This window comes from Rhinoderma darwinii, chromosome 10, assembly GCF_050947455.1.
Source record: "Rhinoderma darwinii isolate aRhiDar2 chromosome 10, aRhiDar2.hap1, whole genome shotgun sequence".
NCBI lineage: Eukaryota > Metazoa > Chordata > Amphibia > Anura > Rhinodermatidae > Rhinoderma > Rhinoderma darwinii.
The window spans coordinates 46426743-46447243 of NC_134696.1; the positions used below are offsets into that span (position 1 = coordinate 46426743).

The following is a 20501-nucleotide window of genomic DNA, read 5'->3' on the forward strand; positions in this document are numbered from 1 at the left end:
TCCTCGGCGTTACATTGTAGCAGTTCCCTGCTGTCAGTGTTGCAGGGGGAGGTAGTGAGCCGGAGCGGCGCTTGTCATTGCCGGGAGCAGGAGAGCTTCTCAGCAGCTGGCACCTCAAGGACAGCCCATTCTGCGGTGGGCTTCTGAACCCTTCACTGTAACTTGTAGTACATCTCTGTAGGCATTGTGCAAAATGCCCCTGGCTCGCAGCTTATCAGTCACCTCTCTGAGCGGACTGGATGACTGGGATGATGACCTGGACCTGGACAACAGTGTGCTGTTCGAGGTGGCATGGGAAGTGGCAAATAAAGGTGAGTGGCTATGTGTGTGCTGGCATGTGCCCCTGCCTGCAGTTCTGGGTTCCTCTTTTGCATTGTGTAAGGTCATTGTACTTAATGTGAAGAGCAATGGAAAAAAAAAAGGGTTTGTGTGTTTTTACTCCTCACCAATTATCTGGTGCCCACTATGGCAGCTCGTCGGCGTAGGGTTGTCTTTTGGGTCCCAGATATGAGTTCTGTATACCTGAGATGATGGACCGCTTCCTGTTGCATGACCTTGGCGATTCTATGCGAAGATGGAAGGACGGTTCAAAGATCTTCTCCAACATGGCCGAAGCGTTCATTATCTCCCCAGTCCAAATGGCACCATGGGGTTGGAAAAGTCTGAGTGTGTATGGTGACCTCTGGGCGAATTTCAGTCTTTCTCTGCAAACATGTCCAGATGACCCCGGAGGGCGGGTGAGGAATCATTCATTCTCCGATGGGTTAGTAGTGGATGGTGCGCTCCTGCAGAAGAGATGGCTACCAATGGAAAACAAAATGACCTGGCCACATCCTGCCCGCTGGGGTCATCCAGACCTCTTCAGCTGCCGTCAAGTACCAGAGTCAGAATATATATATATATATACTACACCATTTACTTGGCACCTGTCTACATTTTTCCTGTGGTGAGTGTTGCTGCTCTGTGCTTGTGCGTGTATCTATATATATATATCTCCATTGACTTCTTTAGTGTTTCATTTATATTATGCAGTCTCCTTTAAATAACAAAAACATTTTTTTTAAAAACTGCTTCAGTTTGTATCTATTGTACAGTAATGAGGGAAAACCTGGAAATATCTAGAGCTGATCACACAGCTGATCATGGTCTGGTGGGATCTATATGTGGTTCTGATGGTCCCGCACAATATATATGTATATAACCTCCTGTAGGGCTTCCAGAGACGTGCTTATTGCACCTGTATTTGTGTCCATATTGTAAAGGTATCACCTGGACCATTCACAGTTGTACAGAACCAATAGGTTCCATGGTGATCTATGTTCTGTCCATCAGAACCACACGTGGTCCGAGTCTTGAAGCTGTAAGAATGCAATCACATGCAGCAAATTTTGTTGCAGAAATTTCTGCGACTGAAAATCCGTTCCAATTATCTGAATGGGGTTGTTTCTGCAACAGGTATATGGATTTCTGCAACAATATCTGCTGTGTGTGACTGCACCCTATTGCATCCACAAATATGTGGACATATAACGGTCACCTGAAGTTGCCCTTATTCTGTTGATGGTCCGATAGTGGAGCTATATAGATTTATCCTATTTCCTATAGTTCACATATAGATTCCGCAAACGTTGTAAGACAGACAAGAATACAGAGAATTTGACTTCCCTGGATGTCCTGCTGTAGTAGCAGAAAGCACCAGCTGCTCCGAAAGTCAGCAATTCCATTCATGATTTGGGAATTGTTATCTATGCAATTTCCTCATATACCTGTAGGTGACTGCACTGTAAGATTGTCTTCTCACCACATACATCTGCATATAAATAGGCTATGCCGTCATTGTCATATTGGTGGTACTCCCGTGATCCTTAGACTAAAGGGGTCGCTAGGGAAGAGCAGCGGCCTTTCTGGTTTTTCCCTAACGCAGACCTTGGGCTATGTAGGAAATTGCAACGCATCCCCATTCACTGGTAGGGAAGGGCACTGCGTCAGAGAGAGACTGTGGCCCCTTCATTCTCGGCATCAGTGGGTGTCCCAGCGATTTATCCATTGATGACATATATAATGTCTGTGACTCAAATGTCAGATTTAAAGATTTTTTAGATTCTATGCTACATGCAAAATATCCAGTGGTTACAATGTAATAAAAGTAAAGTTATTAAAATAGGTGTAAAAAGTAGTTGTTATACGAGAAGGTCCTAGAGAAGATGTGACTATATTACGGCTGCAGCCGCTGAGTGCCGTTTACGTCTTGCGCCCGGGTGCCTGTGAAGTTCACTGTGAGACTGTGTGTTCCTTGATTCAGCGCCAGCTCTTTCAGCAAACACTGGGCATGAAGGCTCGGCCTGACACCTGCCATTGTACGGTCTCCTGGCAGGGACTTGGTTGTAGCATGTTCTGTAGTAAACTAGTCGGTGTACTCTGCACATGTCCTGATCATGCTCTCCACCACCCCCATTGATAATGCCAGGGTTTGTCCATGTCACCCAACGTCTGTGACATACACGTGCCAATTATCGGGCATAGAACGCTCGTTGCCGATAAGAACATCATGGCAAGTCTGATTTCTGTTCTTCGAAATACCAACAATCTCTGTTATTAAAGGGGATGTTCGTGAAGACAACCCCTATTTGAATGAAAGCCAATGGGGGGTTAGAGAAGCTGGGCACAGCTTCTCTCTAACTTAACCCCCAGTCACTTCTGCCCTGGCTGTGCCTGGTTATACAATTCCCCAAATAATATAGAATTACATGATGGGGATTTTAGATGTATGGCCGTCCATATAACGCATCAGGTCTGCCGGAGCAGGAGCCACTCTTAGGCCATGCTCACACGTGACGGAACTGCTATGGATTTTCAGTGTGAAAATCTGTGTCCATTTATAGTACAATGCATGTGGATCAGGTTCTCAAAAACCGATCCACACGTAGTGGAAATCCAGGCATGCTGCGGATTTTCTTCGAAGATTTCACGCTTTTCAATGCATAGGGTGAAATCTACAGCAAATTTCCTGCAAAATCCCCGTATTCTACATGTGGATTTTGGTGCAGATTTGCCATGGATTTCACCCTATGCATTTTGAAAATCATGATTCTTCTCTGATTTCCGCATGTTTTCGGCTACGTGTAGATGAGGGTTTGAAAACCAGATCCACAGATATTGTACTGTAAATTACTGCAGATTCCCAGTGTGTAATACTCCTAGAAAATCTGCGGCGATGTTTCTGATCTAGTTTTTCGATGCGGTTTTAACTGCAGCATCTACATGGACCCTTAATGGACAGATGGAAATCCCAGAAGTTTAATTGACTTGGGTTTCTATGATGCTTAAGGCTACAATCAGACGAGCATGTGCAACCTCTGACTTGAAAAACTGAAGTTTTTCACGTGCGAGGTGCTCCCGTGCGGGACACGTTAACACTGATCCCTCATAGACCAGATTCTATGGAGTAATGCATGAAAACGCGAAACTATTTTTCCACAGACCCTTCACGCGTGCCGTTGAAATAACGGCCATGTGAATGGACCCATTTAAATACATGAGTCCGTGTGATGGCCGTTAAAACGTTTTAACGGCCGTGACATGGAAGAGTTACACATATTTTTATTAAAGTCTACATCTCCCTTTGCTACACAAAGTATCCCTCAAGCCTCCTATAAACTTCCTATAACTTATAATCTTTACTTTACCTACTGGTTCGCCCTGAAAATGTTTTTGGATGCTGTATGTCTATGCTTTCTGTAACCGGAGTTGGAGGAGGGGTGCATGTGCATTCAAATGGTCACCCAGACAGGAAGACAAAAGGCTGCTAGGCAACCTGAAGTACCGGAGCATAACTCACTCCGAGAGCAGTATAATGAGTAGATGAGCATACAATGGTATATGGGAAGATGTTTAGCTGGGATCTCATACTATAGTATTGTCTATAGTCGCTTGCGATTTTTTTTTTTTAGAAAAACATTCCAAAAAAACATGAGACCACTAGCTTTTCTTCTGGTAAATCTTAAATACCCGTATCTCCGCTGAGTGTGACTCTGTAAAAGGGGGAGGTTATTGGGGGTCATGGGAATTTTCAGGTACTGATAGGAGTTGGCTTTGAGGCTATACCACTATATTAGGCGGAATACATGGGGAAATGATGAGAGGGATGTATTAAAGGCTGGTGTTCCTTTTAACACCTATGTTTCCCAACCAAATTTCCACGAAACCTTGTTCTTCCTTGGAGTTCCTCAGAAGCAGCATTAAAAGTTCCCTTTTACAGCAGGGGTGGAAAACTGATCTCTGCCTTTTCGAAGAGTCTCAATGAGGGCTGACCGAAAAAGAAAAAAATCTCATCCAAATAGCTGTCCGAGTACTCGCAAATAATCTTGAATGTATATTTTTTGAAGATATCCTCCATACTGAAGGTCTTTGGACCTACAACAGTGGTAATGTCCAGCCATCTAATATCTATGGGTATATCATTGGAGGGGGTAGAAATAGACACAGTAAGACTATGACAAAAGGAGGCGATAAGACGTACAGAATATCTAACGCTAAACACCTTTCTATGAACTGATCAGCAGAAATTTATCAGATCATTCCTCTAAAACATTTGATTTGGAGCCAATATTGTTTTATAATCCGATGTTTAATTTATTATGAGCAGCGACTTCCCCACAATAGTTATCAATGAAGAATGAACTTTGGTTTTAACTAATTGCATTGATTCTGAGACGTTCTAGAACATTCTCCATTACGGATCACTCTTGTGCGGTTTCTGTATCTATTTCCATTGTTTGCTAAAGATGGAAAATGCCAATGAGTGTGGAATGTCCTGTCGTGATTGATCCAGTGGTTTTCTGCCCGGAAATTGTAAGAAATTCCAGTGAATAAAAGAGAACTAATAATCTCCATGTATTCAGGGGTCATAGACATTAGATGATTCTCGAACAAACCAGTCCAAATGTGTCAATGTTGTCACGTTCATTGGTCCGAGATGGTGATAATTGACTGATATGTTAAAAATTGGATCTACTATGGTTTTATTTTTTTTCTAGCCATTACTTGATTGTGTTCTAAAATATATAGTCCACTTGGTTTGTCCTGCCTCTAGGGGTCTGTATGAAGTCACTGTGAAAGCATGCTGCAATATTCTATCTAAAGGAAAAAGAATATATAAATCCTCTCATCCTTATACGAAACGTTACAAGATTACCATATCGGCACCATGGAGGTTCTGTCATGGCTGGCTTCTGACATGTGCCCCAACGTGGCTTGAGATATTGGTTATCTAATTTTCTGGCTCGTGAACGGATTCAGTAAAACAAAACACCAACACAACTTACAAGACCAATGCAATGCTGTCCAGAAAGTGGACAACGGTTTGATGGTCCTACTGTACTTTTTGCATTTCCTCAGACTATAGGTTGACGTTCATGGCAGTCTATAGTTTGCCCATTCTACACAGGTCATGCAAGACTAAAGGTGGCCATATACCTTAGATAGCTTTTGACTTAATGAGCCGACAGCTATTCCTCCTGAACGCACGCATGCTTGGCTCGGCCGCAAGTGCATGTTTACCCAATGGGAAGAGTGGAGTAAGCTGCTGCCAGACTCCTCAGACCGCGGCTTATCTCACTTCAGAACAAAGGGTGAGTAATGTTGAAGTTCAATGTGCCCGATCCTTCTTTCCTCCAACACCTGACGTCAAGGGAGAGTTGGGACACCTCCATACACATTGGATGATCGTCCGGTCCGGCTGACATTCATATAATGTGTATAGGTAGCTTAAAGGGTTGTCCAGGTATGGACAAGTGATGACCCATCCACGGGATAGGTGATTGGTGGGGGTCCGACACCCGGACCCTGCACTGATCAGCCGCTCCGGCTGCCTCCAAGCGCCAAATGTTATGCATGGTATGGAGTATTCGGAAGCAGATGACTCCGTACACTGCATAGCGGCCGTTTGCGAACTGCAGCTCTTCTCCTATTCACTTGAACAGGAGCAGTACTGCATCTCAGCCGCTATTCTGTGACTGGAGCCATCTGCTTCCGGCATGGACATGAGGTAGCCGGAGCAACTGATTGGTGTGGTGTCCGGTTGTCGGACCCCACCGATCATATAATGATGACCTATCCTGTGGGTAGGTCAACCGTTGTCCGTGCCTGGATAAGCCCTTTAAGGCATTATGCACATGGATGTAACATGATGCCTATAGACTGCTATAGGCCCAGACTGTACCTCCGTTTGCCTCTAATTTTACATGGTAGACCCACTGGTTTTTCCTCACAGATTCATGCAGAATCCATGAGCAAAAAAAAATATGGCAGCATACTCCATGGCATGCCATATTACTGAAGCATCCTTCTCTAGAGACATTACTTGTAGGGGAGTAGGCACCACACAGCGGCTCCATAATAGACTGAAGTCTATAAATGCCACATGATAAGAGATGCCCATTTTTCTCATAAAAATGAAGGGACAGCTCAGACAATAATAATATCTACAGAAATAGAAGCAGACGTCCACAAAAATATTCAAAATCAGTACAAGTCCAATTTAAAGAGGCTCTGTCACCAGATTTTGCAGCCCCTATCTGCTATTGCACAGATAGGCGCTGCAATGTAGATTACAGTAACGTTTTTATTTTTAAAAAACAAGCATTTTTGGCCAAGTTATGACCATTTTCGTATTTATGTTGCTGTCACTTTGACATTTCTAATGCTGCCTTCGCGTTAAGCAGCTTATTTCTAAAAAAATAAAACATAAATTGTCTTCAATAATGGTTGACCCCTTTTATCTAAAATTTCAAAATAATAATTTCCATGTTTTTAATAAAAAAAAAAGCACAAAAAAAAATAATTGTCAAATATATCCTCAATATATACTCTGAATCCCCCTGATGACTCCCAAGAGGGAAGAAATGCGTTGGGATGATATAATTATATAATAGGGTCTGTATAGTGTATAGGGATAGGGCTGTGTTGGCCATTTTTCCTAATTTTTTTTACGGTCTGTAACAGGTCTAAATATCTGGCCTGTTGTTCTCCTAGCAGTAGGGCGAGTTTTGGAGATAGTGGTTACTGTCTAGTTATTCCAGACCTGGTGGGATAAAGCATCTGCTATCATTTATCTCGGTGAATGCCGTACGCTGAATCGTCCTACAAGTCTGGTAAGATCCACCTGTTTTCCTACTACTTATATAATTTGCTGCAATTATTGAAGTTTATTGAGGCGGTGGTCATTGAATAGATACTTACCCCCTTACCCTTTGACATACACTACCGGTCAAAAGTTTAAGGTCACTTAGAAATGTCCTTATTTTTTTGAAAGAAAAGCAGTTTTTTTCAATGAAGATTTCATTAAATGAATCAGAAATACACTCTATACTTCTTTAATTTGCTAAATGACTATTCTAGCTGCAAACGTCTGGTTTTTAATGCACTATCTACATAGGTGTATTGAGGCCCATTTCCAGCAACCATCACTCCAGTGTTCTAATGGTACATTGTGTTTGCTAACTGTGTTAGAAGGCTAAAGGATGATTAGAAAACACTTTAAAACCCTTGTGCAATTATGTTAGCACCGCTGTAAACAGTTTTGCGGTTTAGAGGAGCTATAAAACTGACCTTCCTTTGAGCTAGTTGAGAATCTGGAGCATTACATTTGTGGGTTCGATTAAACTCTCAAAATGGCTAGAAAAAGAGAGCTTTCATGTGAAACTCGACAGTCTATTCTTGTTCTTAGAAATGAAGGCTATTCCATGTGAGAAATTGCCAAGAAACTGAAGATTTCCTACAACGGTGTGTACTACTGCATTCAGGGGACAGCACAAACAGGCTCTAACCAGAGTAGAAAGAGAAGTGGGAGGCCCCGCTGCACAACTGAGCAACAAGACAAGTACATTAGAGTCTCTAGTTTGAGAAATAGACGCCTCACAGGTCCTCAACTGGCAGCTTCATTAAATAGAACCCGCAAAACGCCAGTGTCAACGTCTACAGTGAAGAGGCGACTCCGGGATGCTGGCCTTCAGGGCAGAGTGGCAAAGAAAAAGCCATATCTGAGACTGGCTAATAAAAGGAAAGGATTAATATGAGCAAAAGCACACAGACATTGGACAGAGGAAGATTGGAAAAAAGTGTTATGGACAGACGAATCGAAGTTTGAGGTGTTTGGATCACACAGAAGAACATTTGTGAGACTCAGAACTGAAAAGATGCTGGAAGAGTGCCTGACGCCATCTGTCAAGCATGGTGGAGGTAATGTGATGGTCTGGAGTTGCTTTGGTGCTGGTAAAGTGGGAGATTTGTACAAGGTAAAAGGGATTTTGAATAAGGAAGGCTATCACTCCATTTTGCAACGCCATGCCATACCCTGTGGACAGCGCTTGATTGGAGCCAATTTCATCCTACAACAGGACAAGGACCCAAAGCACACCTCCAAATTATGCAAGAACTATTTAGGGAAGAAGCAGTCAGCTGGTATTCTATCTGTAATGGAGTGGCCAGCGCAGTCACCAGATCTCAACCCCATAGAGCTGTTGTGGGAGCAGCTTCACCGTATGGTACGCAAGAACTGCCCATCAAGCCAATCCAACTTGTGGGAGGGGCTTCTGGAAGCATAGGGTGAAATTTCTCCCGATTACCTCAGCAAATTAACAGCTAGAATGCCAAAGGTCTGCAATGCTGTAATTGCTGCAAATGGAGCATTCTTTGACGAAATCAAAGTTTAAAAATAAAAATCATTATTTCTAACCTTGTTAATGTCTTGACTATATTTTCTAGTCATTTTGCAAATCATTTGATAAATATAAGTGTGAGTTTTCATGGAAAACACAAAATTGTCTGGGTGACCCCAAACTTTTGAACGGTAGTGTAATTTCGACGATATCTGGTCAGTTTGTTGGATTGGCCTTTTTTAGACTGTGATTGCCTGACAGCCTATAATTGAGTGTGTTGTCTGTACTGTTCGCCTATTAATACTTTTTTTTTGTTTTTAATGATTAAAAGTTAATTTTTTAGTAGCTACCCTTGATGCTCTAGTGCTTCAAGTTAAGGAGCTTGAAAAGGGTTGGTTTGTCTGAGAAGACCTCAGAGTGTCATTCATGACTTTTCAGGGCAATCTGGGCACTTCTGATTCGCGACTAATTTATTTGGTCCAAATGGGACCTGAAACTAAGTTTGGGAAATCTGCTCATCTCTACTTGTTACCACTGTACAGTATTACTACGTTAATAGAGTATGTATAGAAAATAATTAGTGGTGTGTGTGTGTGTGTGTGTGTATATATATATATATATATATATATATATGATAGTTGTAAAGGTGTAAATGTAACCAAGCAAAGCCTTTTATCGATATCCGTGGAATATTTCACTTAAAATTTGGTGCCGCCAAATGTCAAGGCCTATCGGGTTCTGGGACTCATGAAGCTCGGGTTTATGTCCATCACTCCACAAGGATTATTAGACACAAGATGACGTCAATCTCCCTGATCCTGTGAGATGTTCTTGGCTCCGTCGTATATTACACATGATCCCGGCAAACCACAGTGAGGAATTTCATACCTCCTGCACTAGCTAAAACTGCTGAGCCATCGGTGAGGGACTTGGATCTCTCCCTTATTCAGGGCTACCAAAATACTTCCAGTAATCTAGAACATTCTGTACTGGTCACCATGTGCATCATATGCGCTGCTTTGTGTGAGATGCCTACAAGCCGTCCCGGCGTGGTTTGGTTGCTTCACTGATCACAGTGGCCGACTTTTCTAGAAAAAGAGGCAAGTCCCAGTTTAGGACCCCCACAATACTGATGTCTTTAATGTGTCCTACCGAACCCTACGGGAAACTTCTCTACTCTGTTCTGATTATTTGTTACTTTTTGGCATCATTCTAGAATCTAGATTAAAATCAAATTTTTGGATTCTCCTCCACAGATGTTAGGCCGTCAGAATTTTCAGACGATAATAACTAAACAGCGAAGCATCGGTTTTCATCGGTTCCATGCTGCCAAATGTTGGATCGTTTAGTCCTCCTGATGCTATTGTAGAGTTCCAGGCTTTGTTTGCACAGGTTCATCACATGGCATGATAACGTCCAACCATGTGCCTATTTTTTTTTTTTTTGTAAACTAGTGGGCTGATATTGTTACCAGGGATGTGTCTTGATCTGATATCCGCATTCTTCTCGTAATTGCAGTGTTCAGACTAGGGTTGCACGATGCATCAAAATATCGATACTATTTAGAGGCCATGCACCCTCAAACGGTTTAATACCGTCAATTCATGTATTTTGATACTAAGATGTGTGGCCGCAGTATTGTAATACATCAATGTAGTCCGAGCGGGGCGCTCCTGACAAGTGTATGCGCGCGGTTAGCATGATGTAATGCGGCCGGCACTGAAGACTGAGAACATGGCGGGCTCACTGCAAAACACCCCATGTTCAGTCCCAGCGCTCATTAGTGCAGCACCAGCCGCATCACCTCAAACAGACCGCACGTGCGCACTTGTCAGGAGCGGGGCAATGGCTGTAATACACAGCCGCAGCCCCGCTCCAACGGTGGAAATCGGGAAACCTCTGATCACTGCCGCTATTCCCTTGAATGCTGCGATCAAAGCTGACCGCAGCATTCAAGGCTCAAATGAGAAGTGGGATGCCCTGTGGATAGCGTCACAGGGAATCCCTGTGATGCGATCGAGGGACATACCATATATGGGCAGACAGCCCAGGATCATATTTCCTGTTAGGATATAGATATATACCAGTACATTAAAGTTTAAAAATAAAAAAGTCAAAAAGTAATGCTAAATAAAAAAAATACACACCCAGATTTTTTACAATAAACATTACTATAGTAGTCTCTAAATAAAATATACACATATTCTGTATCGTCTCTACTGTAATAACCTGCACAGCAGATTTATAGCGCCATTTTTATGATGTGTACCCTGTAAAAAATAAAATAAAATTTCTTTCACTTATTAATGTGAGGCACAAGGTGTTATGAATTTAGTATCTCCATGTGCCTCACTTTAAGGCCTCATGCACACTTCCATCACCGTCTTCACGGCCGTTTATCACGGATCAGTGTGTCTGTTGTGGTATCCATGTGTAATCTGTGTCCGTTCAGTGTTTCAGGTTCAAACGGACGTTGTGCTTCTGTTTGGCTTCTGTGTTTCCGTTAAAAAAAACCTGAAGGTATTGAACCTCATTTGAACTTGTCACATGTCCCAGTCTGTGAACTTTGGCATGCCCTGCCGTTGCTAGGGCAACGGATACGTCAAAAACTGACGACACACGGCCTTCCGTGTGCCGTCTGTTTTTTTTCACTGACCCATTGACAGAGCTGTCACGGAATCACTGACAAAATTAGGACATTCTCTACTTTTGACGGAATGGAACAACGGATCCGTGAAAATAACAGAAGTGTGCATGGGCCCATTGAAGTGAATGGGTCTGGGTGCTATCGGTGAAAAAAACGGATAGCACCCTGCATGAGGCCTAATAGTAATTAACCCCATCATATATCTCACACATTAACCCAATGTTGTCCATTATGACTGAGGTACATGATGGGGTTAATTACTATTAGGCCCCATGCACATGAACGTGGTTTTGCATCTGCATTTCATCTGCAAAAATGCGGACCCATTCATTTCTATGGGCCCCTACACACGACCATGGTTTCCACGGTGCGTGCATTGGCCGGGAGCCCGGACCGCTAAAAAGTGTGCCGTAATCACGGGCCGTGCATGAGGCCTAAATGTGAGGCACATGGTGGTTTAAAATACATCACACCACGTGCCTCACATCAGAAAATGGAAGAACCTTTTTCTTCATTTTTTTTTTTTTTTTTGTTGGCAAAGTATCGTTTTGGTATCAAGAATCGCAATACTACACAAAGTGTTGGTGTCTAAATTCTGGAATTGTGGTATCGCAACAACCCTACTTCAGACCCAGCTGCCCGAAATGTTTATTTCTTAACCACTTCCTGACCAGAGGCTTTACCCCCCCCCCCCCTCGCCTTCCTGAAAAGGCCAATTTTCAAGTTTTAGACATGTGCCAATTTAAAAGAAAATTGTTGTCTTATTACTCTTCCAAAATAAATATATATATATATGTATGTTCTACTTCTGCCGACCGGTAGAGCTTACAATGAATGGCTTATGGAGAGCACACTTTCCGAAGCTGGTTTGCCAACACCATATGACCATTACAGATGTTGAAAAGTGCCATTACACTGTCAACACCCCCAAAATGTATTTTTTAAAAAAAAATATGTATTTGAGGAAATTAAACCCACCTCTCCCCCAATGTATTCATTTAACGACGTATAAAAGATTAGAAAATCTGCAGCAAAAAAGGTTTGAAGTATGTGGGTGAGATTTGTAAAATCTCATCTACTTGCCTTGTACTGTAATCCACTGCAGACTTTACCTACGCAGATCCACAGGTGAAATCTGCAGCAAATCCGCCACATGTAAAATTGCCCTAAGGCTGGGACTACATGGTGACTTTGGTCGCGACATAGATCGCACAGCCAAAGATCGCTATGTCCCATAGCCAGCACCACAAGTAATGAAAGTCAATGTGGTCTCGTTGCCACCTGCAAGTAATCGTGATACGACAGTTTGGATTTCTTGCAACTATCATGTCGCGGTAACGTGCGCGTCACGACACAACCACATTGACTTTCATTACTAGCAATGTAGGCTGCGGGACATGGCAATCTCTTTGGGCGTCCGACCTGTCATGGCCCAAGTCTCCGTGCAGCCCCAGGTTGAAGCCGTACAATACATCAATATATATGATATTCGATAGATACAATTAGATAATAATCTTTATTCATATGTCACAAAAAGTCTGCACAAAGATAGAACATGATAATTATCATATGTTTGTCTAAATGCAGATTTTTTTTGCGTAAAAAAAAATAGATTATTCGATTTTAAAAAAAATTACTATTTTTTTATTTTTCTACACAAAATCAGGGTCAATCTGCAGGATGTTTTCGTATGTCCTTGCAGAAGTTAGTGCGGTTTAAGCAAATGTTATTTTTTTTGTAGAATTAAAAGCTATACAATTTTCTAATACTTTCTGTACTCCTCACAATTTTCAAGATCTCTGCTTATAAAATTCTATCCAGGTCATGTGATGGACACAGGTGCATGGCTCATTACAGTGTATCAGAGCGGAGTCTAATCCCAGCACCCGTGTGTCCGTCACATGACCATGGACAGAATTTTGTTCACTGGAAGTAAATATAAAGTTTCCTACTCCATAACAACAAGCAGAGATCTTGAAAAATGTGAGAAATTAATAAAGTATATTAGAAAAATGTATAACCTTTAAATATGCCAAGAAACAAGCCATGATTTTTTTCTGAAACTGGACAACCCCTTTAATTTTGTTAGAAAATCCTACCTTGTAGATCAGGAGATGTGACCATTGGGATTATGTTTATTTCATGTCCTTGTAGTTATGGAATAGATAATAATACATTCCTCGTTTCATGGTGTCCTCCTTGATGGTTTTATTAAGAGATTTCCTTTATTTTTTTTTTTCCCTAGTGGGCGGAATTTATACGGTTATACAGACCAAAGCCAAGATCACGACAGATGAATGGGGAGAGAATTACTTCCTTATCGGACCCTACTTTGAGCACAATGTACGGACTCAGGTTGAGCTGATTGAGCCCCCAAATCCTGCCATCAAGCGCACTATGGATTCCATGAACTCAAAGGGATGTAAGGTGAGGAGGCCTCGTCACTGTATTTCTTTACATTTCAGATCTCTACCTTCATGTATTTTAATATGACTACAGACCGCTCAATGACTTCATCTCGTCCGAGTCTGAATGTCTGGCTGCGCCTTCTTTTCCTTCATTTCAGATCCGTTTTTCGTTGAGGGGTGAGTGCATTTGACTTGACAATCGTCTTGTGGAGCCATTTGTCCATTTCTTCCATTAGCATTGAGGCCTAGGCGATTTTTATAAAGAAGACCTTCACGGGGTGGGGGGTTTGCTGGTTTTCTCTTGTAGAAAAGGGAAGGATTGGCCTTTTGCCGTGCCACAACCAGTTCATAAGGGCTGCAAGAACAGGAAAGGTCTCGCTCTTATCACAACATTGCTTTGTCTTAATGTGAATATTTTAATCCGCTTGTTGATGCCCAGGCTATGATTTCCTAGCCCGTCTTGCCACATACAGAGAGAATAACATACTGCGATAACCCTTAGAGCATTGTACAGCCTGAAATATGGTGATGTGAGTTCCGGCCACTCTGGTGCCACTACACGTTAACTACAAATGAACTCTCCATCTGCACGTACAGGATAACCTATAAAGATATGGTGATCTTAATGTGTACCCATCACAAACACGAGGTGCGGTCTATTCCTCCACTAAACTTGTGCTATACCTGAGTCATGAGGACCGTTGTGCATCACACCTGCCTAATATTCTGATATGTCACATTAATGGAGACTGGGTGCCCAGACCCCTGGGACGGCTTAGAGGCTTTGTAGATGTTTTCCAGGTTGAGATACAAATCTTAAGAGCAGCGGCTCATGGTGCGGAAAAACAAATATGGCTATAGTCCTGGTGCTCAAACGCCAACCGACGACACATCGCTGGAGGAATGTACACCCCTCTAATCCCCCAGTCTCAGACATGCAATACTGTGTCAGAGATTCTGCATGATCAAAAACCACGACACTTAAAAGGGAACCTGTCACCAGCATTTCACCAATTGAATTCTACTCACCCCTTGCTGGCCGCTGCTGTCAAAAGTTTATTGCCATTATCCCCGCTCCTAAACTCCTCCTCTGACCGTAAATAACGGTCGGCAAACATTTTACGCCTTTTTTTTGTAATAATTCGGAAGTCTCGTTCGTTCCTCTCATGCCCGCCCACTGCGGAAAACTGGCAGCTCTGAATGCCAAAATTTTGCCTGAGATGATGGGCGCATGCGCCTGTCCTGTATGGTCCAATACCCTTTCCTGCTTCGTCCGGGCCTCAAATCTAGTTACTGTGCATGCGCCGCTATGGTGTCCCGTTGTGCGCACCCGCCAGGACAGCGATGCGCAAGCGTGGGATTTCATGTGTGCTGGGGGAGGCGAGGAGCTGTGCATCAAAAGGAAGGAGGCGGGGTTAACTTGGAAAGGCTTGAGGAATGGAGATATGACTCTTATGCTCATTAGCATATGGCACAGTAACACTAAAAAACAAAATAGTAAAGGTACAGAGCCGACTTAGAAGATAATTATAGGTTACATAAATATGATTTTTAACCCACTTCTACCAGGTATTGCTGGTCTAATAGGTGAAATACTGGTGACCGCATTCCCACCATTTTTTTTTTATTCTCCGGCCCATTAGAGAGGCACATTATGTAAGCTACGGTGAAGGTAATCATCTTACCGGTGGCTGTATGTGGGAATTATCCCCTCCCTTCTGCTCCTCAGCTGTGTCATGTGACCAGTGATGAGACTCTCTCCAACCGCCACAGCGTCTCCTGTGTGGACAGGAAGTCAGTGTCCCCGTTCATTCCTCTAAGGCTCTAGCCACACGATGGGGATAGTTTTGGTCCGTTTTTCTCGGCAGTTTTGAATCCATTTCCGTTCCGGACCGTGCTTCGTTTTTAACGGCTGATTTTGACCCATTTTGCATCATTTTTTTTTCCTCGTCCGTTTTAAAAAGTGATACATTTAATTTGTCAATTTTTTTGCCACACACTGCCCCCTGTAGATAATTCCACACACTGCCCCCTGTAGATAATTCCACAGCCCCCTGTAGATGGCAGCGCTGTAGGGGACCTCTCCATTAAAAGTCCCGGACTTAACTGTCCATTTTTGGACAGTGACACCTTAGGCTTGTCCTGGAGCAGTCCCCTGCTCCTGAAGCGGAATCCCTGTCCACAGTGGCCCGTCTGCCGGTTATTCCACTCCAGGAGAAGTCCCTGACTTCACTGTCCATATATGGACAGTGACTTCTCGTGGAGCGGAATCACCGGCCACAGCTGTGTCAGGGACGGCAGTGACCGGGGATTCCGCTTCAGAAGAAGTCCCTGACGTCACTGTCTATATATGGACAGTGAAGTTAGGGACTTCTCCTGGAGCGGAATCCCTGGCCACCGAAGCGGTGGCCTGGGATTAGGGATTCTGCTACAACAGGGAGCAAAACAATCTACTCCTCCTTCTCACATGCACTTCGCACTGTGAGGACAAGAGAGTGAGTGAGCGTCAGAAAGCACGGCCGTCACTCGGATCACATCCAAGTGGCAGCCGTGCTTTACTCGGCTCCATAGACTTCTATGGGAGCCGTGCGGCCGGGAGAACGGCCGAAAATAGGGCATGCTCCGTTTTTGGACGGCTCGGTTTACCGGGCAGTCCAAAAATTGGCCGTTTGAATAGCCCCATTTGTGGTCTATTGTTCCTACTGTGGCCGTGTGACGGCCGTTCTTTGAATTCCAGCCGTGTGAATAGGGCCTAAGACTCACATCAAGGCTGTGAGGGAAACTGACATACAGCCACTTCAGCACAATTTACATAATGTGCTTCTCCAATGGGCCAGTGAATAAAAAAAACTTTGTGGAAGTGCTCCTCTAAAAGAACACCATGGGCTTAAGGAATACCCTGTGTTATGCCTAGCGCAATGGGTGGGCGTGATTTGGGGGTTCTCTCTGTGGTGTTCTTTGAATCCCTGTGTCATGCACCTTTGATTTCATTGGGGATTTATCATCAACGATACAATGCCGGATATCTCGAAGTGGCAGCAAATAAGTTTGAGTGCGCTACGGAATTGTGCTAGTTCATGGACCCTGACCGATCAGAAGATTTAGGTAGAATTCCCCTTTGGTTCTGTTCTATGCAGCAGAGTGGAGTAAGTAACTGATCAATCTGGGCTGAGCCCCCAACAGTCTTCCTTTTGAATTCCCTTCAGCGTCTTACGGTCATGTTTTTTTTCTTACGTATGGAAGAGAATACCTCCCATCTTGTGACATTGCTAAAAACGTTCCCCACCCCCTTTAGTTCAAGAGCACATGTTTGAGCGCTAATTTAAGCGTTCCTCCGCAGTGACCTTGTGTTATGCAGGGATACGGTTACTGCCCATTGAAAAGGTCAACTCTAAAAATTGTAAACCACACTTGTGTCAGCCCTCCAGTTCCCAAACAGGATCACAGAATTAGTTTGGTGTTGAAGATCCGTGATGTCCCGACAGCTGAGAGATCAGGGAGAAGGTGACCACGTGGAGGTCAGGGAGTCCTCGTGAATGAGGTCGTGTCTTTCACAAGAAGGTCAAAGATAATCAACCTAACATGAATAACTTACATTTGCAAAGTGAATTAGATCTGCACGTAGAATACGAAGCATTATTGTAGTGTTGTATGTTAGTGGCCGTTATTCAACACCGTTTTAAACTCTTGATCCATACCATTGGTCAGACTAATCGCCCTGATTCGGACTGGCACCGATGGTTAAAGGGGTTGTTTTTATGAAGGCAACCTCTTTATAAATGGATTCTGGAGCAGACATCCGCTGAACGCCCCTTGTCCGGGCAAAGCTTCGCCTGGTAATGAAGTATTGACATGGCGTATGTTCAAATGAATGGGCGTCCATGTAAAAGCTGGCTGGGCCAAGTCTGCCAGAGTGATAGCTGCACTTTGTTCGCTCTTCGCTCTGGCTAATAATGGGGATGTCCATGTGTCCCTTTTAATGCTACATGATTATTATGGAAATCTGGGTAACCACTCCTATAGACTCCGTAATGGTTGCCACACGGCATCGGTTGGCCATGGAGAAGACCGAGATAACACACACAATTCAGATTCTCTTTAAGGCCACTATACAATACATTTTTGCAAAACAAAGGTTCATTGAACACTTGTATATTGAGGAGCTGCATATATAACCTCTTCATAATATACTTCTATTTAACAAGAGCAGTAGCAGGAAAATCATATTTGTTATTGCCGGGACCATTGCCTGTGATCTGGCACCATTTGCGCCATTATATAAACACCTCTTGGTTTCTGCTGATGGCATCAACGCGTTCGACTCCTCTCCGTTATCTTAAAAGTTCCTTCTCTACGTTTTATGGGAGGTATGGATTTATCAGTAGGCGAATATTGAGGAATTACTGTGTATCCGGTTTTCTACAAGGGAAGAATGTCCAAGGTGGATGGGCAGAGAAGAGAAAGTTTCATTGAAAAGCCAGCTGTTGGTCTAGGTACATATGTACAATGATATACTATAATGGGTATTGGTAAGACTCTGTTCTTGTACTTCTCTACTTCCAGTGTTGTCTTCTTGGCCTAGAAATAGAGTTAATTCCAGTTGTAAAGGAGATACTAACAGCCTATTGTAGGGCATCATCTGTAAAAAACAGTAATGACAGGCGGCATGTCGTCCTAGCGAACCTTCATCTGGAAATTGAGTTCTGCACGCAGTATAGCCAACTTTGACCTTTAGGCCCTGTTCACCCAGTTTTTTGACGTGGAAACCGTGCCAAAAAAACGGTAGAAAATGCCTCCCGTTGATTTAGATGGGAGGCGGACGCGTCGCAGCAAACGGCGTGCAGGCAGGTCAAAATCTGCCTCAAAATCCCAAACGGAATTTTGAGGCAGAATTTTCCTCCTGCAAAAAACTGTGTGAACTCAGCCTTACATTGGCAATAAGTATATTGCACTGCCATCTAGTGGACAGTATCAAATATATTTTGTATTGTTTCCATAGCAAATTAGTTTGAATGAAAACAGAAGTATGAACCTTCCCGTTAGTGCGTGATCTAGACAAAAGATGCTCAAAGTAGAGTTTTCAGGTTTTGATAAAGTTTTCCTTTAAAATGGGCTATATGAGATTAGAGATAAACCGGTCTACGTGTTGTCCAGAAACAGCGCCACTCTTGTCCATAGGCTGTGTCTTGTGTTGCTGCTTAGCCCTATTCCTAGATCTGTAATACTAGACAAGGCCCATGGGGAAAAAAAAAGTGGTGATGTTTCTGGATACAACTTTTTCCCTGATACAACTCCTTTTAAATGCTTCAGACCTACCTATGTGGATGAGCATCTGTATAGCGGTGGATTTGAGGTCCAGGCTTTGTAGAGATAGATGTGTTTTGAAATTTCGGGTGTAATACGATAGACCACTATACAAACCATCCCAAAGATAAAATTATATAATCTTTTAGCTCTAAAGATGGCAATTTTAGTAGCCATTGTAACTCTTTGTTTTGCTTAGGTCTACTTTGGACGCTGGCTGATAGAAGGCAGTCCATACGTAGTCCTCATCGACATAGCAGCCACCGCTTGGAGCCTCGACCGCTGGAAGACTGAGCTTTGGGATAGCTGCACCATTGGGATCCCATGGTATGATAGAGAAGCCAACGATGCTGTATTATTTGGCTTCTTAACAGCGTGGTTCCTGGGTGAGGTACGTGTGCCAACCTGTAAGGCTGACCAATGCAAACACTCTTTATTACCATTTCACCCATTAATACCCTGTCCGTACTGTTCATGTTCTCAGTTCGCAGCACAATGTGGTGATGAGAAGCCCTTTATCCTGGCTCATTTCCACGAGTGGCTAGCTGGCGTTGGCTTATGTATGTGTCGAGTTCGTAAACTCCCAGTGGCAACCATCTTCACCACTCATGCCACTCTCCTGGGCCGCTATCTGTGTGCTGGGAGCGTGGACTTCTACAACCACCTTCAGTCGGTGAGAATACTACACTGTATAAATGTCAGATTGTAGCTAGAGGTTATTTGTGCTAGGTATTTGGGATTATTAAGATATTTTTAGCTATATAATCTGTACGTTTTATTTTCCAATGTAATCCAACTAAGGCATATCCGCAGGATAGCTGTTCCCATAACTCCTATAGACCTCAATAGAGAGATCCGCCTGGACCCACAGTATGCCATTAATGTGATAGGTGGGAGCTTCACCTCTGGGACCACCAACTATTGGTAGATTGGGTTTTTCATTGGTTGAGTGGAGGTTGCATGTAGTGTGGTCTGAAAGAATTAGAGAAGATGTGTAGGACTGTGAGTGCTAGTCTGTTAGGCCATCGAGGACGATGTTGTAGCAGTCTCGCCCAGATATTATAAGTGCGTTTACTAGCATTTTGGTAGCTTCCTATGTGAGGTAGGAATGGATACGGAATCAATTGTAACATGTAAATGGTTGTACTTCTAGTTACTACTGTACTGCTAACAATATGATTGAATATGCAAATAAAAAGCTACGTATAATGTAGTAAAGTTTTAAACCGCCATCTTACTTTCATAACCATTTCAGAAGTCTACTAGTAATTGCTTGATTAATGGGGCCTTTAAGGGGTTGTCCACTTTCAACAGTCCCTTTTTGTTGTAAAAGTCCCCCATAAATTGGACTTACAGGTATCGTATCCCCCTGCTTGGACTTCAGTTATTAGCTGTAATTTGCAGGGAAATCCAGCAGGAAGTGTAAAATGTCCCTGCAGTGCCCCGACAGGATAAATGAGACATTACACATTGCTCATTGAATTT

General features: G+C 43.2%; 1 protein-coding gene across 1 annotated transcript in view; it reads left to right on the forward strand.

Annotated features, from left to right (window-relative positions):
• The first annotated feature begins 14 nt into the window (after window positions 1–14).
• Window positions 15–20501, forward strand: part of GYS1 (glycogen synthase 1) — a 46949-nt gene continuing 26462 nt past the window's right edge. Inside the window, exons 1-4 of the mRNA XM_075839843.1 lie at window positions 15–311; window positions 13550–13731; window positions 19216–19407; window positions 19501–19689. Coding sequence (XP_075695958.1) covers window positions 194–311; window positions 13550–13731; window positions 19216–19407; window positions 19501–19689 — 681 coding nt within the window. The 5' untranslated portion in view covers window positions 15–193. The remainder of the gene's footprint in view (window positions 312–13549; window positions 13732–19215; window positions 19408–19500; window positions 19690–20501) is intronic.